This window comes from Paramisgurnus dabryanus, chromosome 6 (genome assembly GCF_030506205.2).
Source record: "Paramisgurnus dabryanus chromosome 6, PD_genome_1.1, whole genome shotgun sequence".
Taxonomy (NCBI): domain Eukaryota; kingdom Metazoa; phylum Chordata; class Actinopteri; order Cypriniformes; family Cobitidae; genus Paramisgurnus; species Paramisgurnus dabryanus.
The window spans coordinates 9,970,210-9,992,952 of NC_133342.1; the positions used below are offsets into that span (position 1 = coordinate 9,970,210).

Sequence of the window (22,743 nt, forward strand, 5' to 3'; positions counted from 1 at the left end):
CTCTTACTATTCCTCTCTTGCAGATCAATCCACTTATTATTTCAGATTCAAAACTCTACTTGCTTTACGGTGCTGGGTGACTTGACTTTACAGCTTTGTGTTTTGTACATCTTGACATAAGAATTGTTTGCCCGCTTAAGCTATAATTGCGTGTTCAGTGCAATGGGCTTGACATTAGCATTGCTTATTTGCTACCATCTCTGTGCTCTCTGAGCAAACATTTTAGATATAAAAAATGATTCATTAATAATATTATTATAAAAAATGACAGATAGAAAGTGCAGCGCATGGTCGTGAAGTTCAAAACAAGAGCCAGTTGTTATCGGCATAGAAACCGGAGGCACGCTTGAGAATGCACATGTGCTTTAGCGCAATAGCGCTGACTGACCCTTACACAACAATAGCTGCGTTTCCATTACCCGCCAAATTGCACCGTATGACATTGAAGATTGAAAATACGACCAATGGAAACACTTCATATCAGTTGAGAAACAGAGAGCATGTGAATGCACTCCAAATTCATCAGGAGAGACATGACGTGCTTGAATGCAAAATGTCACTATTAAATAGTGTGTGTATCACAAAGACAAAATTAAATGCCAAATATATTTGGACGGTTGTTAATATAACTGAGAGGCCCGCCCAAGTAAAGTCAATGTGTGGGAAACACTGATATGTCATCCAAATCAATTTATTACCCATCACTTTTTCATACCTTAAAACAGGAACAGTGTTTTTTAAAGCAATAGTTCACCCGAAAATGGAAACTCTTTTGTGACTTTCTCTCCACATGCCGTGACTCTTGCCTCTAGAACACAAAAGGAGATGTGAAGCTCAGAAGGCCGATTTCAACATTTTGTATTCTTCTACTGAATTGTTCATCTTTTCTAACACACGTACAATATGTATCGCTGTGCAACCTGCTATTATTTTTTTTATTTAAATTACATAATTTTCAATTTGTAGATGGCCCACGGTCCGCAGGGTGGCGGGAACACCCGGACCAACGGCGACGCTTTCCGTTCGACTCGAGGGACGAGGAGCGCGCCGGTTACCGTAGACCTCAGTCGGGTACCGGGAGCTTAGAAGAAGAGAGAGACAGTTTGCCAGAATGGTGTCTTGAAGACGCTGAGGAGGAGACGGGGACGTTTGACTCCTCGGGGGCCTTCCTCTCACTGAAGGTGAGAACATATGAAGTGAGTTTTAAACTTTACTATCTTGAATTAACACGATGTTACAGTAAATCGGTAGAAAGTAGTTATATTTGGCTGTTTTTGGTCAATTTAATTTAATTTGGTAGTGTTAGCATAATTTGTTTTCTTGTCTACCAAATTAGAAAGCTCCTAAGGAGCCAATTTTGGAAGAGGCGGAGCTGGACTTCCGGCCGCTGGAGGAGAGTGAAGAATATATTGAACGAGATGACAGCGAATCGGAGCAAACCAAAGATGCTGACAAAGACACTATACATGGGACGGAAAGAAGTGAAGGTGAGAAGATTAGACACAAAGTTTTTTCGACCACAGCTGAAACATTTCCTGTTTAGTTAGTATTGATATGGAAAATAAAAATGCCACCCAATAAAGTTATCTTAGATGTTTTATGATTAAATGTCACAGTTGACTTGTTTATTATTAAAAAAAAGTTGCATGGAGAAATGTTGCATGCAAACATATCAAAGAAATATCAAAGCATGCAACCATATCAAAGGAATGTGGCTTGCAAACATTCATTGTTGGAGAGCCTGTGGCTGTCAGCCTAACACAAAATGAATCAATGATTTTTTTACTTTCACATGACTTTGCATGCAATTTTTACAGATTGGAATCGCTTTAAAATGCATAAATTGTAGTCGTGCATCTTGTATATCACATCAACATCATTCACATCCAATTTACTTAAAATATTTGTCTCTTTGTCAGGAGGCAGTAAATCGGAGGAGCCATCACCAGTGGCTTTACCGTTGCCAGCAGCGGTTACCCCTCCCCAGCTCAAAACCCCTGCACCTCCTCCTACTGTTCACCCAGATCAAGCCGGAGAAAGCAAGGGGGCACTGGAGAGAGTAACGGTACCAGAACTCAGACCAGAACCATCTAAAGCACCACTACACACAACCCTACCCAACAGCATCGTGGAGGCCATTTCTATACCACATATCACTAACACGATCTCGGGTATACCTTACAAAATACACATTTTTAGGACTCTACAGGTTTTTATTTGGGAATGCTGAGCAATTCCCGTTCTTAATTCCAGATCTTTCTGTCCCGTCACCATCAGTGCTTCCTGCTCAGCCAGTTTCCATTCAGACCCAGCAGGTCAAACCTATGGAGGTGCCGTTGTCTTCACTTCTCCACTCCACAGGCATTGTGGGTCCCATCGGTCGGCCCTCTGTCTTGCCCTCCGACATGGATGAAGATGAGGGACTCAAGCACTTTGAGCAGGTTTGGGTTGGTTGTTTATTGTACAGGAGAGTTTGAAAAGTAGTTTTAGAGATGGCATAAATTGGGAGCAGGGTTCCCACAGGTCCTTGAAATACTTGAAAGTTTGTGAATCTGGGGGAGGAAATTCAAGTCCATGGGAAGTTTTTGAAAATATACATACACAGAAAATTCTACCCTTGCTAAACTGTTCACTTCAAATGCTTATATCTTCTGTATGCGAACGTTGATTCATACCAAAATGCTTTTTTGCATAGTTGTGTTTGACACATGGAGAAGAAGCAGTTGCGTCACCCTTGCCATACTTCCTGCGTCCCTGTAACGCCGTCTTAGGCAATATTTCAGATAGCGATATACTTCCTGGCTCCCGCGTCACCCTGTCTTTGTCATTAAGCCTCACCATTGGTTGAATTTGATATACACATTCAGACGCACTTACCCCTGGAGGCGTCCCCAAAGTGTCATCGCAGTGACGCAGCGCGAGTTCCCTCAAAAGGGAACTGTAACAATGTATCTTAAAAGGTAACACGATGTAACCTTGCTCTCACTTGAAATGTGTCCCCACATTTAATCCTTGAATTTGAGGGTATTGGACCTGAAAAGTCCTTGAAAGGTCCTTGAATTTGAAGTTAACTAAGGTGTGGAAACCCTGTGGGAGCCATGCTTGCATAGTTTGTCCCAGCTTAGTTTTTGTTAATCTAAAAAGGTCATACCTGCAGTTTCTTGTCTCATTGTAGATGTATAATAAGGATTACATGTTGAATGCATATCCTCTCCTTTCAATTTTAACAGGAAGCTGAAAAAATGGTGGCGTACCTGCAGGACGGAGTTCTGGACGATGAGCGTTTGGCTGCTAAGATTGGGCACAAACCCACCGCTCTTCCTATTACTCATGAGGCTGCGTTTAAATGGTATTACAAGGATCCACAGGGAGAGATCCAAGGTGGGCAAATCACAATGCATTCTGCATTGTTTTAAACAAATGGCAGTTTGAACTTTGTTAAGCCTTCCATGTATAGAGACTGGGGTCTTGTCTTTTCCCAGGGCCGTTCAATAACCAGGAGATGTCCGAGTGGTTTCAGGCAGGTTATTTCACCATGACCTTGCAGGTGAAGCGAGGCTGTGACGAGGCGTTTCAGCCTCTTGGTGAGATTATTAAGGTTTGGGGGAGAGTACCCTTCAGCCCGGGCACGCCGCTGCCTCCGATGGTGGTAATCAGACTTTTGTTTTTCTGTGTGACATGACCATCTAGGTTTTCTGCCTGTGGTGTAGAGCGTCACAAGTGTTTCATGTGTGTGTTTTCCTTGTAGGGAGATCCAGATCAAGAGAGATTGAAACGTCAACATGAGATTAACGCTCTAAATATGATTCAGTTACAGCAGCTGCAATATCAATACTTACTCAGGTACGACCACCACTCACGGGTGTCTTTTCACTTCTGTATGTTGCACGGTCTTGTAGATGTTGTTAGATTTTGGAACTGTCACAAAGGTTAATCAGCCAGGCATACACAAAATGCTAGAAGAAATATTAATCTATTACTAGTAATGTCTCTGTCGCTCACTAGCTTATTTCACACATTATGGAAAATACACTGCCAATGACTTACATACCATAAAGACACATGATGTGTTTAAAGTCCTGCTTGGTAGTAGGGGTGGGCGGTATGTCCAAAAATATTTGCCACTCACTATAGCTTTTAACTAAAATATGGGCAAGTTAAAGTTAGTGTTAAAGTTAAAATGCCCATAGTCTTGATAGAAAGAAACGGATCTCTAGATATAGATATTATAAATATGATGGGTGCTATAAGATGATGACCATTAAGTCTGTTTTAAGGTCTTGGTGCCATTTATTTTTTATTAGACCTTAACCTTTGCGTCTCTTTCTCGTCTTTGTATTCAAAGATGTTTGTACTATAAGCAAATGGACGTGTCAAAATACATCGGTCTGGTAGCGCACGTGTCACTGAAATAAACACAAGTTTTTTCTTAGCTTGCTTAAAGTTCAGAAAACTTAACAACTATTAGCATTATGTGCGAAAAAAGCTTTCTTTATTTGGCGATGCTGCTCCTTGTGCACGCCTTGAGAGATCTTATGCGAGATACCTGCAGTGGATTTACTTGTGCTTATTATGAAATTACACAAATAACTTGTTCATTTGTTATGAGTGGATTATTTTACATAATCCACTTTTAGACCAAATGCCAATAGTAAAAGTTTTACTGTTTTAGACCAAAAACTAATTTTGCTCCTGTCTGTCACTCATGATAATCAAACAGCATTGAGAGAAAGTGCTGCACTGCTCTTGACGAAATCACTTTTCTAACTTTAATAAGATATACATTATTATTATCATTCTTTCATCACTGACTGTATGTCTTCAGTGAGCTTGAGTTTGTTTTAGCAGGTATAAAGTTTTTGTGAGAATTATAAAAATTATATGGCATTAAATATTTTAATAACATAAAAACCTTATAAAAAAACTTCAACCATGATACACATCGTTATCATGATATAAAAGTAAACCCATCTTGATGACCATATCTGCCACTCCTACACTCAAACTGCCTCTGTTTTCTGTCTTACTCTCTGTCAAGCGGTCTCTGTTTTCTTTGTCACGGACTCACTCTTTTTTACTTTGTCTGTTGTTGTCTCACTCTTTTTATGCTGTCTCTGTAACGCTGTCTCAGTCCTGTCACGCTGTCTCTGTTTTTCTGCCTCACTCTCTTTTACGCTGCCCCACTCTGTCACTTTTTCTGCATCACTCTCTTTTATGCTGTCTCACTCTGTCACTTTGTCTGCATCACTCTCTCACTGTTTTTATGCTGTCTCACTCTCTGTCAAGCTGTCTCTGTTTTTGGGTCTCACCATTTTATGCTGTCTTGGAGTGAGACAGCATAAAAGAGACAGAAAAGCAGAGACAGCTTGACAGGGAGTGAGACAGCTTTACAGGGAGCTGTCTCAATCTCTGTTAAGCTGTCTCTGCTTTCTGTCAAGGAAGTAAAGCTGTCTCACTCTCTGTCACGCTGTCTCACTCTCTCTGTCAAGTTGTCTTTGTTTTTCTGCCTCTCTCTTTTACCCTGCCCCACTTTGACACTTTGTCTGTATCACTCTCTCACTCATTTTTACGCTGTCTCCCTCTGTCACTTTGTCTGTATCACTGTGTCTCACTCTTTATGCTGTCTCACTCTCTGTCAAGCTTTCTCTGTTTTTCTGTCTCAACATTTTATATGCTGTCTTGGAGTGAGACAGAAAAACAGGGAGTAAAGCTGTCTCACTCTCTGTTAAGCTGTCTCTGCTTTCTGTCAAGGAAGTAAAGCTGTCTCACTCTCTGTCACGCTGTCTCACTCTCTCTGTCAAGTTGTCTCTGTTTTTCTGCCTCTCTCTTTTACGCTGCCCCACTTTGACACTTTGTCTGTATCACTCTCTCACTCTTTTTTACACTGTCTCCCTCTGTCACTTTGTTTATCACTGTGTCTCACTCTTTTTTCTGTCTCACTCTCTGTCAAGTTGTCTCTGTTTTTCTGCCTCTCTCTTTTACACTGCCCCACTCTGACACTTTGTCTGTATCACACTCTCACTCTTTTTTACACTCTCTCCCTTTGTCACTTTGTCTGTATCACTGTGTCTCACTCTTTATGCTGTCTCACTCTCTTGTCAAGCTGTCTCTGTTTTTCTGTCTCACCATTTTATGCTGTCTTGGAGTGAGGGAGTAAAGCTGTCTCACTCTCTCTGTCAAGTTGTCTTTGTTTTTCTGCCTCTCTCTTTTACCCTGCCCCACTTTGACACTTTGTCTGTATCACTCTCTCACTCATTTTTACGCTGTCTCCCTCTGTCACTTTGTCTGTATCACTGTGTCTCACTCTTTATGCTGTCTCACTCTCTGTCAAGCTTTCTCTGTTTTTCTGTCTCAACATTTTATATGCTGTCTTGGAGTGAGACAGAAAAACAGGGAGTAAAGCTGTCTCACTCTCTGTTAAGCTGTCTCTGCTTTCTGTCAAGGAAGTAAAGCTGTCTCACTCTCTGTCACGCTGTCTCACTCTCTCTGTCAAGTTGTCTCTGTTTTTCTGCCTCTCTCTTTTACGCTGCCCCACTTTGACACTTTGTCTGTATCACTCTCTCACTCTTTTTTACACTGTCTCCCTCTGTCACTTTGTTTATCACTGTGTCTCACTCTTTTTTCTGTCTCACTCTCTGTCAAGTTGTCTCTGTTTTTCTGCCTCTCTCTTTTACACTGCCCCACTCTGACACTTTGTCTGTATCACACTCTCACTCTTTTTTACACTCTCTCCCTTTGTCACTTTGTCTGTATCACTGTGTCTCACTCTTTATGCTGTCTCACTCTCTTGTCAAGCTGTCTCTGTTTTTCTGTCTCACCATTTTATGCTGTCTTGGAGTGAGGGAGTAAAGCTGTCTCACTCTGTCACGGTGTCTCACTCTCTGTCAAGTTGTCTCTGTTGTTCTGCCTCTCTCTTTTACGCTGCCCCACTCTGACACTTTGTCTGTATCACTCTCTCACTCTTTTTTACGCTCTCTCCCTCTGTCACTTTGCCTATCACTGTGTCTCACTCTTTTTTTTCTGTCTCACTCTCTGTCAAGTTGTCTCTGTTTTTCTGCCTCTCTCTTTTACGCTGCCCCCCTCTGTCACTTTGTCTGTATCACTGTGTCTCACTCTTTTTATGCTGTCTCACTCTCTGTCAAGCTGTCCCACTCTCTGTCACGCTGTATTTTCTGTCTCACACTCTTACACTGTCCCACTCTGTTACTTTGTCTGTATCACTGTGTCTTACTCTGTCAAGCTGTCTTACTCTCTGTCAAGCTGTCTCTGTTTTTCTGTCTCACACTTTTATGCCATCTCACTCTCTGTCAAGCTGTCTCACTCTTTTATGCTGTCTCACTCTCTGTCAACCTGTCTCACTCTTTAATGCTGTCTTACTCTCTGTCAAGCTGTCTCTTTTTTCTGTCTCACGCTTTTATTCTGTCTCACTCTGTCACTTTGTCTGTGGCACTCTTTCACACTTTTCTATGCTGTCTCACTCTCTGTCAAGCTGTCTCTGTTTTCTGTCTCACTCTCGTTGATGCTGTCTCACTCTGTCACTTTGTCTGTCACTGTGTCTCACTCTTTGTCAAGCTGTCTCTGTTTTCTCTCTCTGTGTGTGTATGTCTCTCTGTTTTTGATAATTTTTTCTCACTTGTTAGCTGTCTCACTCAATTTAAATGTAAAAGTTACTTTTTATTAGCATAATTGTGTGTAATTGTGATTCTCTTTAACTCTTTTCTCTCTGTCTTGCTGTTATTTTGTAGGCAACAGTACGCTCAGGCTTTGGCTCAGCAGAAGGTTTTAAGTGCGGCCCCTCCTCCTCCCACACAACAACAGCAGCAGTTAAACCTTCTCCTTCATCAGGCCCTCAAAATAAGGTTACACAACTCTTAACCACATTGGTCGAGAGAATCACAAATTATTGAATAATGTTATCACAGTAGCTTGTGGTTGTCTGTTTTGCGTAGCGTATCGGCTGTAATGTTATTTCACAGTTGTGATTTGTTTGCAGAACTCCTGAGCCGCAACAGAGCCTCTTACCTCCTGTCACGCGTTCCATGTCGGTTCCAGATTCAGGATCTGTGTGGGAATTACAGAACCCTTCGACCCAGGCCTCCTGTGCTCCAAACCTGCAGCCGGCCGCTCCCAGCAGTACGTCATCACCAATAACACATTTAGAGATTAATGAAAGCTTATTTTGTAGGGATCATTATTTGGGACACGTTTTTTAGAGCACATTGAGTCTATAATGTCACCTGTCTCTTTAAATGTTAAGACTTTCGATTTCCTCGTGACCGTTTCCCTTTACTTTGGAAATGTTTCATGTCTAGAACTGACTAATCGTGTTTTAAATGAAGATAAAAGTCCTGTGGTCTCATTGGTCTTCTGGTGCGTGTCTGGCTTGCTGCTTTCCTACTCTCACTTACAGTAACAGACCAATCGTTGGATTTTGAATATGACTCACCCAGTCTTGTGGCGTGTACCCCGTCTGTGAATGGTTTGACTCAGCTGAATAATTGTCACTTAAGCAGAACTAGAACATCTGACGTCCGCGTTACGTTTACTTTAAACGGCAACTAGCAGACACGCACATTTACTAGTGGTCTGTTCACTTTTAACAGCTCAGCTTGCAGACAAAAATACAATTTCAAAATAACCTCAAGTTCAGGATATTCCTGTTTCCATATATGGAGCGTAAAAATCATCAGTCTCTTTTCTAAAGATGTGTTGAATACTTCCTGTTTTACTGTTGGCATTAAACACTTATCATATTTATCTTTTGAGCCACATGATAAAGCTTCCAGGTTTTATTAAATATTGACATTTTTCACACAGACAAATGTCATTCATATTTGTGTCTAGCACAGTACAGGCGTGTAAAAGTGTTTGTGTTTTAGCTTGGGATGGGAGTAGCGTGTGGGACCTCCCATTGGACTCCATGGCTCAGGTGTCTTCCATTGAACAGATGCAACAAATGGAGAAAGCCAAAGCTATGAAGGTGAGCGAGATTTTATGACATTTCTTATGTAAATCAAGCAATGTGTGTTTGGGGGTTTACTTGTGTAACTTGAGAAGTTGTGACCTGAATTTAATTTGCTTTGAAGTCACTATACAATACAGGTCATCTTACCTCTCATTTTATGTTTTTCCTAACGTTGTTTCTTTAGGGATGTAAGCATGAAAATTGTTTAATCTGTGTCATTTTCTGCTTTAAAGCTGGAGATTGAAAGACGTGAGGCGGAGCTTCGAGCTAAACGGGAAGAGGAGGAGAAGAAACGACTGGAAGAGGCTATACGTGCCCGACAGGAGGAGGAGCGGAAACGTTTAGAAGAAGAAGAGCTGGCACGCCGCAAACAGGTCAGCAGAAAAGAAAAAACCCATCTCAGACAATGACTACGTTTACATGTATACCAATAATGCGATTATTACCAATAACTAGAGTAGTAAGATGTGTACATGACTGAAGTTAACCTCTTGACTTCTGTTTACATTTTTATTTTTTGATTATTCACTAATGATTGTGTTTATTATTCACTCATAGCCCAATGCAGAGCACAAATGATGAACTCACATATATACTGTCCACTGTTTTAATTGACTTGCATTTAATGACAAACACGTTCTTATGGATGCATTTTGTTATCCTGTGCCGTTATGAAAAAAAATATATTAGTTTTATAAGCTGCTGTCACGTTATTTGAGCTGTTTCTGGATGAAGGCAGACTGCTGACAGCGAGTCAGATTGACAGAGTTCTTTACAAAACTTCCTAATGTCAATTTTAAAATGAATTTGCACTTGCAGAAATTTGCAGAAACACAAGCTCACTTTAGTTAGTGCAGTATACATGCAGTTAAAATGATTACTTGGCCGCATACTGCGTTTAAAACAGTGTATGCCACCTGTTTTAAAGGTGACATAGAATGATTGAACGGGATATTTATCCCATTTTTTTTTTGTTTGGGCCTTAGAAGCTTCCTAATAACCTCTCTCAGATAGCTCTATTAGGGTGGGGGATTTTAAACAAGTTGTTTTGCACCTATTTGGCTCCCCCTACTGGCTTAACTTGCAATCTCATTACTGATTGGCTGACTTTGCTGCCACTCAAAAAATGTAGCCAATTATTTTAAAGTGGAGGGGTAGGGAGATGCCTGTGATGTCATAAGCATCAGTTTTTCAGATTGGGCCGTTTTCTTGCTGACATTTCTAAAAGAGGAATTTCTATGAAACTGAAATGTTTCGCATGTCTAGCACTTTTTGTATGTTTGAGAATGTGGGTAGACTACCATTATTCAACAAAGACAAGGTAAAAATGGTTTTTCATTCTCTGTCCCGTTTAATACGATTATACTTGCTGCGATTAATCGCATTATTGCCATAATCCCATTTTAATCGCATTATGGGGATAAACTTGTAAACGAGGTCAATGATGCTGAAAGATTAGTCAGTCATAAATAAATAGTGAGTGTTTCAATAGAAAATTCTGAAATTAGTGATGCACCGAAATTAAAATCCAGGGCTGAAAACCGAAAATTTAGGATTCACTTGGCCGAAAAGCAAAGCAGACGCCAAAAATGGCTTCTTTTAAAAACTTTGAAATGTTAAACTTTTGTATGTATGTGTGTATTTATGTATTTATTGTGTGTGTGTGTGTGTGTGTGTGTGTGTGTGTGTGTGTGTGTGTGTGTGTGTGTGTGTGTGTGTGTGTGTATATTCTATATTATATATAAATTAAAAAAAAACGTATGTGTGTGTGTGGTTATATATACACAATAATTACACCTAGTACACACACATATTATGCAAAAAAAACTTTTATTTTGTATGCGATTAATCGTGTGTGTGTGTGTGTATGTATATGTATGTGTGTGTTTGTTTATATATATTAGTTTTTAGCAGTGGGGGGGTTCGGCCAGAAATCGATATAGCCATTTTCGGTGGACGAAATTCTTAAAATATCCTGGAAAGTTTATAAAAAATTGTATTGTTTAAATAAAAATGTTCTAGTAAAGCTTAAGTATTTCTTTTGCATACAAATTGTACTCTATAAATGAGTTTGTTTTTAATATTGTTAAGAAATTGTTTGAGTACACCAGTGTTAATTTTGGCAGCCGATTCTGATTTAGTCTTAGTCTTAGTCTTTTGAATAAAACACAATTTAGTTTTAGTCTTATTTTAGTCATCTGAAATATTTTAGTCTTAGTCGACGAAATATCATAAGAGTTTTAGTCTTAGTCTAGTCTTAAGTTTTTTAGTCTGTTATGGAATGGTATTAAGGTTTGAATATGCAATACAGAGACAGATTTAATGGTTGTTATAGAAAACACGTATTTTATTTTATTCTTAATGTCAAAAAAACTGACCAGGCTTTTTCACAAAAGATAATATCACATAAAATAAGCATAAGGCCTGCTTTACCTAAAAAATATACATGGTCCCTGAAAAAGAAATGCATTCTCCCTAAATGACATGCACACACAGATACACACGCGCACAGACACACAGACAGACACACACGCGCACTTACACACGCACTTTGTCCAGTCATGTAAAACCACAACATATACTATAATAGTAATGTTACACATTTCATACAATTTGAGGACACTGAATATTTATACTCAGTATTAATTCAGACAACCCAATACAATCAATACAGTTCAGATGTGTTTTCTTTTTCAATGTTATTCCAAGTTTAGCGAAAACACGGTGGTTTATCTTATAAAATAACCTTAGCATGCATGTTTACCTTCGCATGTATTTCTGGATGAGTCGTCTTTACAGGCTGTCGTCTTGTCATATTTGAAGTGTGATCAGATTAGACGCTAGCTCTGACATTGTCGTTGTTAATGAGACATGTCTTCGGATCGGGTGCACCGCAAAACGTTAGCGTGTTGCTAACGAGCAAAGTCAACTGAAATCAGCCAAAGCTGGGTAACGAAGACTGTACAACTAAATATAATGTAAACAACCTGTTGTGAAAACGAACTTTGCCGCGGGTTTTTAAAATGCCTCTACTGCCTGTTGCCTGCGTAGATCAACCTACCCTCAAAGATTCGTTCTGATTGGATTTCTTCCCAACTTGTCCCACAAAATGAGTAGCTCTGATTGGATCTCTTCTCCATTCGTCCCTCCCTAACATTTTCGTCTTATTTTTATTCGTTGACTAGTGTCAGTTATATTTCGTTACAGTCTTCGTCATCATATCTGACTTTTATTTAGTTTTTATTTAGTTTTCGTCCATGAAAAAAGGTTCGTTGACGAATATTTTTCGTCATCGTCTTCGTCAACGAAATTAACACTGGAGTACACACACAAATTACTGAAGGTCATGGAAACTTATTGGTCATATACTAATCGGCCCTGTAGGTGTTTACTGTACAAGTATGCTAGGCTACAATTATAAATTGCGTTCGTGGTGCTGGCTTAAGCCAAAATACACCCCTTTATGTTTATGTTTCTGGTTTGTTATACATTGCAATATCTCGTCACAATATACTAAAGGTTTTCTAATTATAACAATAATTTAACACATATTAGGTATGTGATGTTTGGTCACAGAGGCCTGGGGTGCTTCTCAAGATGCTTCCTCGCTCTTACGTCCTACGACACAAAAGGAGGCGAGGAGTGAGGAGGCTTCTTTCATCTAAACCTGGCGTACATATAAATCTCTTCCCCCTTTTAATAGACAGTAATTTAATATTCAAGTATAGAGTAGACACATTTATTAATTTTACCGCACTTTTTCGAATGTCTTTATTTTAATGTAGTAAGACTATGAACTCTTAACTAAAGTGTGTATTTAACTTTATTTTTCTTGTTAAATATTTTTTTAATGCACTTTATACGGAGAGTGAGGCATGATGCAATTTCACTTAATGCTTCGCTTCTTCCGTATTTCCTCACTTGCATCCTAGAAGGGTGGAGCTAAGACGCAAGAAAAGGAAGCGAGGGAAGGAAACGAGAATTGAGAAGCACCCATGTTCTCTGTTTTATTAATGCACTGTGTGTGTTTCTGTAGGAGGAGGCTCTCCAGAGACAGCGGGAGCAGGAGGAAGCGGCCCGGCGGAAGAAAGAGGAGGAGGAAAGGTTAGCTCAAGAGGAGGCGCTCCGCCGGCTGGAGGAAAGAAGGAGAGAAGAGGAAGAGAGAAGACAAAGGGAAGAATTCCTCCGCAAACAGGTGTGAACGTTTACCTGCATCTGTACTTGACCTTTCAAACGGTCTTTGCCATCTCGTATTGCATTTATAGGAAACGTTTTACTTCTGGTTTTGTAGAGCAGTCATTAATATTTTTATTTATCTGTTGTTTCTTCCTTAAAAGCAGGAGGAGGAGCGCAGGAAACAGGAAGAGCTGGAAGCTCTGCGGCGGCTTGAGGAGGAGAAGCGTCAGGAGGAGGAAGCGGCTGCGGCGGCCGCTGTAGCACTGGCGAGGCAGCAGCAGGAGGAGCAGAAGAGGAGGGAGCAGGAGGCGCTGAAGCAGCAGGAGCTGCAGAGGCAACGGCAACAGCAGCAGGAGGCTCTGCGCAGACTGCAACAACAGCAGCAGCAACAGCAGCTCGCCCAGATGAAGGTAAAGCTTCCCTTCGCATTTAATTCAATAGGATCCATAAGTTTAGTTTCTTTAAATTGTGGCAACTGTGGAAAGAAGTTGATGGATTATGTGGATTTGGTTTGGTGCACAACGTGAGGTTTACCAAACTGGATTAGAATGAGATTATTTTAGATTATCCTGGATTATTCTTAATGTGAATCTGACTCCATTGATGGTGTATTAATTTTGGCTCAAACTGAGTGAGATGAAAATGCTGAGGATTCAAACACAAGGCAGAGTTAAAAGCTTTTCCAATTTCTGATGATCAGATATTGCATAACAATCATTAAAGGGACAACACTTTTTTTTTAAATATGCTAATTTTCCAGCTCCCAGGGACTTTGCTGCTGTTAACATGGCTGCAGTAATGATAATACACAGTGCCCGAAAATAGTCCCCTGCTATTAAAAGTTACCAAGGGGACTATTTTCAGGCGCTGCATAATATCATTGCACCTGCTAAACACATGGTACTGCAGCAAAGTCATTGATTATTACGCCAGAATGAGAGTATAGTTCCTAACTTTTAATTTTCCGTCAGTCTTAGTACATGATGTAACTACAAAAGAGTCAAGTTTTAAATAGGAAAAACTAGAAACTAAACTCTTTGGTTATTTTTTAGTGTGATGCTAATGGTCTAATCAGATTCAATTAATTATGCTAAGCTATGCTAAAAGTGGTACCGCCAGACCCAGAGATCCGCTGAATGGATTCCACAACGGTAAGAATCAAATGTTTAACTCTAGGGGAGCGTGAAAATGAGCCTATTTTCAAAAAAAGTGGAGTGTCCCTTTAATGAAGAAGACTTCCTGACAGTAATGAAGCCTGATTTTTACTTGTGCGTAGGACCGCGTAGATGGGCACGCACCTCTCGAGAAATGTAATGATGAGCTGCTGCTTTGACTTTTGTCTTGATACTGTATGTTACACCATTAACATGCCAGTGGACACTAGCGGCCTGCATGTCGATGCGAACACAGCGCAAAAGTAAAACTGAAAACTTGGCCTACGCATAGCCTACGGCTTTGAACCTACGACGTAGGTCGATGTAGTATAAATCAGCCTTTAACTCTTTCACCGCCAGCGTTTTAAAAAAAAGTTGCAAGCCAGCGCCAGCGTTTTTCACAATTTTCACCAAAGTTTAATGCCTTCCAGAAAATGTTCTTCTTTAAATATATAAACATACAATATAACAAATGAAAGAACAAACCCTCTGCTTTCAAACAAAAAAAAGTTTCATCCTACCTTTAGTGGTTCTTTTGTAATCTGCTTTTGAATATGGGTAGGTTTCTGCAAAAACACCACATTTTGAGCAAAAAGCAGAGATAATTCCATTTTTGTGACTGACTTTTCATAGAGATCCCATTCAGAGCGATCTTTAAAACAGACACGGACATGCAGCAGCTTGCCATAGGGCAATACTTACGGGTTTAAAAAGTTGGATAATAGCGGTATTGCGGAAAGATGGAAAATCTCGTCATTGGCGGGGAAGCGTTTTCTCTTAATTGACGAGATATCTCGTCAATGGCGGTGAAAGAGTTAATGTGGTAAAAGGGTTAGATATACTTTGAAGTCTTAAAATTCAAATTTAAAGTGTACGTATTTGCTAAAAATGTTGAACCGTAAATGCTTGTAATATAAATTAGTCGCCTTTAATAATTTACACAATATTATATGAAGATAAAATGTATGATTCTGTACCATGCCCAAATTACGAGTGATTTTGCATTAATGTTTTGTGTATTCTCCTCAGCTCCCTTCATCTTCTAAGTGGGGTCAACAGTCAGCCACAGCACACGCGCTGTCACAATCTCAGAACGCTCTATCGCTCGCCGAGATTCAGAAACTGGAGGAGGAGAGAGAGCGGCAAGCACTGGAGGAGGTAAGGATGAAGATTAGGGATGGGACGATAAATGCAGATACACACTAGGGGTGTAACAATTAATCGTGCAAATGCACGTTTTCTCAATGAATGAATTTGAATGAATTACTGTGAAATCCCGGCATATAAGCTGTGCATAAAACAAATAATCGCAGCCTTGCGATTCAGAATCGATTTCAGACAGGCATTTTTAATGAGGACCGCGATTGAATCGTGATTGAATAGTTACATCCCTAATACACACTAATAATACGTGGGAGAAAACAATTCCGAATCGCAAAGCCGATATTTTTCACAGCTATTTCATGTACTACGGCTTTTGATTAGTAAGTCCTTATCGATCTAAAATCACTGTTAGTTTGAGTCGTTTATATCATGCATTTGAAAAAGCAACACTCATCAAACATAATCATTATACATATGAAGAGTTTGGTTTCAAAACGCAATAAATCCATTTTGACAAATTTCGGTAAAAACGTGTTTTCTATACCAAGAAAGTGACAAGATGAAAACCACTATTTTCTGTTACAAATTTCACATAGCATCTTTAGGTTATAACGGATTATTTTTTCCACAAAATGCAATAAATGCATGACAAGTTTTTTTTTATGCTATAAATCTATTTAATTCATATATAAATGTGCGTTCAGAAGCCTTATGCTGTTAGGAGAACAAGCATCCGGCATTTTTCCGTCTCCCAGGTGCCTCTTGTGTAAGATTTTGATGGCTTACGTTTCATCCCCGTCACAGAAAACCACCACAGATTTAGCATTGCTATCAAAGTATTATTTTGTTTGTTGATCACAAAGTACAAGATGAGGAAAACTAGGATTTTGTGTGTATTTAATGCGCCGGCATTGTTATTTACAATGCGTGGAATGTTGCACTGTGATTTGTTGAGCGGATATGTTGCATTGTGCAGAATAGGCAGAGTGTCGTTTATTGGGTTTTGGGATAAAAGGGAGAAAAGATGACAGAATAACATGGTGGATATTGGATTTTTGCGTAAAATTAAGAATTTACTTTTAAATACTGACCTGATACAATACTGATTTTGGCGGTAACTATTTTTTTTATAAAAATGGCGTTTATTGCGTTTTGGGACCAAACTCTTCATATTCTTTATTATCATGAAAATACCTGAAAAGGTTTACAGCACAGCAATATAAATATACTTGAGCCATTTCCTGGAGATGCGTGATGTAGGGCTGTGTATCGCCAACAATTCCCCGATACAAGGGTCCTGATACGATGCGCATCACGATACAAGACTATTTTGAATTACATTTTTGTTCAGAATTTAGTATTATTATTATTATTATTATTATTATTATTATTTGTTTATTGTACATTGAATAAGCAGTGTTGTAACAGTTGTGTTTTTGCCATTCATTTATTAGCTATTAGAAATGAAATATTTCTGAAATATTTAGAAGTGAAATATTTAAAATCCCAGAGTTAGTACTTAACTTATGTTTTTTAAAGCAGTTTTACAAAGCTGGTGCCTTACTCTTGTCTCTCATTATTCTACATCTATGAATATATCTATAAACATGCAGTCAGACTTAATACTATTTAATAGAAATCAGATTATTAATATGACAGTTATAGTTTGAAGTAGCTCTGTATCTCTTCTCTAGACATACACTTTTCACATGCAAATCTTTGTCGTGTTTCTTCTCAAATGCGTTAGTACTGTTTTATAAGAGCATGGCTAATAAAGCCCTTTGCAGTAGTATAGGCTACGATATCTGCGCTTTCATACTGAACTCATTGACTTTAATGCGCACGCGTGAGAGAGAGAGAGCGCGAGTACGCGGCTCACTATGTAGACACGTGTGCCAGCGAGACAGACACGCAAAGTGAAAGTATACACCGCCACATTTAACTCTACGTACTCCGCGGGACACATGCGTCCTTTCCATATGGATCACGGATCAACAGCAATTCGTCACATTACTTTCAAAAGTGTATCCGAATCAATACGGAAGGTGCTGTATCGATGCGCGCATTGTCAGGCGTCCATGACGATGTATCGTCGTATCGATATTTTGAACACAGCACTAGTGTGATGTAATGGTACTTTTTCTGTGGCCCATATTGAGTTTCTATACAAGAGCGCCCTCTGGCTTTTGGATGTAGCTGCATTTCACTTCAAGTCATTGAGAAGCGCATAGCAAGCATCATCGGCCAATTTGATAAATTAATCTTTTTTGCCGATTAATCTGCATTGATAGTTGGAACTATTGTATTTGTATGTTGATTATTTTCATCAGAATAATTCCAGACTTCATTGTATCTAGATGTCCATTCTCTTATGTCCGTTTTAATTTAGCTTCTCAGGACTTATCATGTATTTATTTATGACCAGCAATGTTACATTTAATGAGATTTAAATCGTAATTTTACAATTTATTATTAACAATATATTAAAGATTCACTGAATGTTTGAGAACCAAAATTATTAAGCTGAAAATATCAAAATACTAATTTTGTTAAACGCCTAAAAAATCAGGTCTGCAGGGGTTAACAAAAGACAGAAGCGCTTTGTCTCTGTCATGCTCCTATCAGTCTTGACCGAGCATGACAAGCACACGCACATCCTCTGCTTAATATAAGTTTGGAAGTTATTGCTGCTTTTGTTGCTAGCGTCATTGCAAGTTTTCTCAAGTCACAGTAATGAAGAGGGTTTAATGAAAATCGGATTAATAGTAAATACATTTTTAGAGCGTTTAAGTGTTTGACTTTGTCTCATCTTTATTTTTGTCACAATGGCTGACTTGTTTTTATTATTTGTCTGTGACTCCTGCAGCAAAGACGACAGCAGCAGGAACTGCAGAAGAGCCAGCAGCAGCAGCAACAGATGCAGCCCCAGGCGAAGCTCTCAGGTTGGGGGGGTCTGACCAAGCAGCCACCCGCTACCAAATCTCTGCTGGAGATTCAGAAAGAAGAGGCGCAGCAGATGAAGCAACGCAAAGAGCAGCCGCAGCCACAGCAGCAACACACGACGGTTACGCAACAAAACCGAACACAGAACCGAGCGGTGAGTCAACGTGTTCATAACGTTTTTAATGTAACGTTTATAGTTTGTTAAAAGGCTCGTACAATGTCACTATTAATTTTCTCGCCCAACACTGATAGATCTCATGATCGCTCTCTTTTATTTTCTAGACGCTCAATTCATCCGTGTGGGGTTCGATCAATAATATCGGGTCACAGTGGAGTACTGACAGCAGTGTCTGGGGTGACACTCAGAACTCTAATTTTGGCTTTTGGGATGAGGCTGTGAAGGAGACCACTCCACCTCCGGCCACACGCAAGAGCCACAACCAGAAAAACAAGGGCAACGCTAACATCAGGTAAACCACCACCACCACTACTCGCAATGCACAGCAGTCTTACCAAGTTAACCAAGACTGTGACCAGAATATTAATATAAGTCGAAACATTTATTTCCTGTTTTATGTCATATTAACATACAGTACAAAACATTTTGTTCAACTTGGTCTGGTTTAGTTTTGGGTTAGTTCATCACTGTATTGTAGACGTTCAATGTTGAATGTTTTGCTAATGTGTACGTAAATATATCACAATATTATATAGTAGCTAGTAGAGCACTGTCAATGAGTTAATGTTTGTGGCAGTGCATTTGTTCAGTGGTGTATTCAGTGTTTAGAGTATAATTGTACAACAAGTAACATCCATAATTATTAAATTTTTATGGTATGGGTCAGTTTCTAGGACAGGGTTTAGATTAATTCAGGACTAGACCTTAGTTATATTGGGACATTTACTGTACTTTCCAGACTATAATCCACATCGGATTATAAGCTGCATCATTTAAAAATGCGTCATTAAGACGAAATAACATATGTAAGTCACAGTGGACTATACGTCGCATTTATTTAGAAAATTATTTCACAAAATCCAAGCCGAAGAACAGACATTTAATCTGGAAAGGTGAGTTATTCAACTAAACAATAGCACAGAACAGCAGGTTGAATAGATGTCTGTACATTAAAGTAATATTATCAGTTATTTAAACTATAAACCATAGCATACAGAACTTACCTTGAAAGATGAATAGGCTAAATTAACCAAACAAGCCAACTAGTGTGAAGTTTGCAGACTCGTCATTCCACATTACTGAATCCATTGAATTACATAAATACAGAAGCAGCATATAGTGGACTCTCACGGCTGTAGACGGTAATGATGTCTCTTGGTTCATAAATGTCAAATTAATTCATACTGACTTACAAGGCGCACCTGACTATAAGACGCAGCACCAGCCAAGTTATGAAAAGCAGTAACAACATAAACAAGCGGCTGTCGTGGTCCGCACGTAAATTCCGGTAAACTCCGCTAAGAATAAATAACAACAAAGTTCTTTAAATGTAGTTTATTTATATAACAAGCAAAAAAACACATAGATTACCTAGGAAACCAAAACATTTGTTATTTTCGACGAGGCATTTGTTCAAGAGATCAGTTTAGCAACTAGTCAGACCATAAAAAAACGAAACCAGAAGTAAAGTTTGGATCCAGACGTGTATCGCATCAGTGCATGTGCGTCCGATGAAACCGTCTATAGACAGCAAAATAAGCAAAGTAGTTTTTACAAGCAAACCTTACCAAAGCATTACAGGTGTTCATCTCAAGACAAAACAACAGCACTGATGTATGTTAAGAGATAGGGATGTGCATATATGTCATTTTTCATTTGATTAATCCATAGTTTAAAAAAATGAGTACTCGATTAACTGGGGGCGGGGCAATCAAAGGGGCGGAAGTACGCGTCATTGTGAAAATAAAATGTCATGTGAAAATATGGGGCAAATTAAATGTGATAATCAGGAACACCATACCAATGTTTTCCAGACTTGTGGTTTGTGGCGGTGCATTTGTGAGTCGAAACTCCGCATGTACGTCATTTTGCAACTGAAATCAGGCTCAGCGGAGCACATCACCTGGCGCCACGGCTGTTTGCACAGAAACGGTCATGTGTTAGACAGAGGTAGTGATAAACACGATGTGCAAACATTTATTTGTGGTGGTCAATTTAGATTTTGTTGCAGACTGAGAATTAAAAAAAGTATGGGGATGTATAGCATTCCAACGACATGTATAATATAACCTTTAACCGCAGTAGGCAGCGCAAATATAACGACACGCTTATAATCCATGGATTAAAGTTTTCCGTCGCTAGACGGATTTCCGTCAATTGCAAAATTATTAAATTCACTTTTAATAAAGACGACGTGTATTCACCTTTTTTTTAAGTTGGATGTGATCAAAGCCTGGGGTGGAGCCAAATCACGTTCCTCTCTCCACTGTAAGCGTTCTGTAATCACTACGCACCGGATCCACTCCGGGTTTTCTGGCTGTATCACGTTAAGCTGAGGTAAAACTTTCAGCTAGCATGGACAAACTTGTAATGCAGAAAGGCTCCGATGTTTTAGCGATTGATAAAGGTGTAAAAGACCAATGGAGATTGACTTGGCTTAGCGAAATGATGAAGATTGGCAAGCCTTTCAGTTCGTGGGATAAGAAAACCAAACCGCCAGGTAATTTACGTGTCTTTGCGATTAGGGGTCCTGTATTTTCTCACGTACGTGATCACCCGCGTCCCGTTTTTGACTGCTATGCTCATCAGGCCAGTTGCTGATACAACAGGTTTGTTAAACTTGTGGGTAAACTTCATGTGGCGCCACAAGAACCAAGAGGCAGATGACATCCACATCCTGTGAGAGCGATTTCAGGAATCATAAGAGGAGACTGCTTCCGAAATGCTCTCGCGGCACTTTGATGTCATCCACCTGTCGGTTCTTGCAGTTTCATTTGCGTGTGGTCTCAAAAAACGTAATATTTGTACATATATTTAAGCACCGCACTTTATAAACAAGTGATATTAAGCCATTCAAACACAAACAACAGTGTTAATGTTAAATGCGTTCGCTGTTTCTGTGTCAGAGCTGAACACGTAAGCCGCGCATTCGCTTCTCATTGCGCTTGTGAGTATTTTTGCCACTTTATTGGGCTTAAATACAAATATGTGTCAAAAATCCCGTCTTTGCAAGTATCCTCATATAAACACGACCATTTAGGTCTTAGGAGAAAGTAAACAGCAGAACCATTGCGCATAAAATAGCACATCAGCGCTGCCTCTATTGTAACATAATAATTTGTTGATAAAGGTACAGTCATCAATTAACAACTGTCACTATGGTTACAGACATCCTGTGCGAATTGTACACTAGTTTAACTCGAGTTACACGTTCAGGGTTTATATTCATACATAACGTTACTGTAAGCTGTTGTGTGAACAGAACAGACCCTGGATTATTCGTTTATGTGTACTGAATAATATGATATGAAAAAGTTGTATTTGTTCACATTAGTAAATGCATTATATAACTTGAAAAAACAATGAAAAATATAGAATATATAAGCATTTATTAATTCTTGTTTATGTCATTACAGTAATTGATGGTAGTTCATGGTGCATTCACTAATGTTAAGAGTTTCAACTTTGATTAAAAAATTATTAGTAAATGCTAAAATAAATACATTTACAATTAATAAATAATTAATAAAATATTCATTAAAGGTGGTGATATTCATGTTTTCTTTTTATATAGTGGGTTATTTAGCTGTTTCGCCTTCATCTTAAATGCCATGCAAACTACAGCTACCTATTTATGCCACAGGAGACTTTAATATGGAATTAATGGCAAAAATACACCCTTAAAATGCTATTGGTCTCGCCTACATTAAGTTTTGGTTAAAGAAATATGACTTGGCCTGAAAAAAATTTCAGTCAGAAGAATTTTTTTCACTTTAATCCATGTTATAATCCCTCCCACTTTAAAGTGATACTAAACTCAATGGAACAACTAACCAAGCCAAAGTGAGGTAAGCTGACACGACTTGACTTGACCTAATCCGTGGGGTACTATGCAATGAAAAAGCACCATTAGACTGTGAGTAGGATGAGCCCTCTATGGGAAACTGCACCTGTAAGTTTCGTTCATGCATTTATTAAAACTGGTAGCAATGTGTGTCTTACGTGGGTAGAAAAGTGTCCACACAAAGTTAAAAGTGTTACTGAAAAAATTAATTCAGGGGTTTAAACAGTTCTTACACAAATGTATTTCTGTCTCTAGTCAACATTAGTGATGCGCAGGTTGAGGTTTTTCCAACACTCGGGTACTGCGTATATGAAATAATGTGGCCTGCCCTCACCCCGCCTGCACCACTATATTTAATTTTACAACCCTTCCTACCCCG

At 39.2% G+C, this 22,743-nt stretch overlaps 1 protein-coding gene across 5 annotated transcripts in view; it reads left to right on the plus strand.

Moving 5' to 3' along the window:
* The window catches only part of gigyf2 (GRB10 interacting GYF protein 2), a 42,827-nt gene that overhangs the window by 12,455 nt on the left and 7,629 nt on the right, over nt 1–22,743 (plus strand). The window contains exons 10-25 of one of the 5 annotated variants that reach the window (XM_065262342.2): nt 967–1,196; nt 1,337–1,487; nt 1,920–2,171; nt 2,254–2,441; nt 3,231–3,381; nt 3,483–3,649; nt 3,749–3,843; nt 7,746–7,859; nt 7,994–8,133; nt 8,880–8,980; nt 9,199–9,339; nt 13,002–13,160; nt 13,303–13,551; nt 15,325–15,453; nt 18,266–18,496; nt 18,625–18,812. In XM_065262342.2, coding sequence (XP_065118414.1) covers nt 967–1,196; nt 1,337–1,487; nt 1,920–2,171; nt 2,254–2,441; nt 3,231–3,381; nt 3,483–3,649; nt 3,749–3,843; nt 7,746–7,859; nt 7,994–8,133; nt 8,880–8,980; nt 9,199–9,339; nt 13,002–13,160; nt 13,303–13,551; nt 15,325–15,453; nt 18,266–18,496; nt 18,625–18,812 — 2,686 coding nt within the window. The remainder of the gene's footprint in view (nt 1–966; nt 1,197–1,336; nt 1,488–1,919; nt 2,172–2,253; nt 2,442–3,230; nt 3,382–3,482; nt 3,650–3,748; nt 3,844–7,745; nt 7,860–7,993; nt 8,134–8,879; nt 8,981–9,198; nt 9,340–13,001; nt 13,161–13,302; nt 13,552–15,324; nt 15,454–18,265; nt 18,497–18,624; nt 18,813–22,743) is intronic. The other 4 variants (XM_065262343.2, XM_065262345.2, XM_065262344.2 and 1 more) reach the window with 4 other exon arrangements.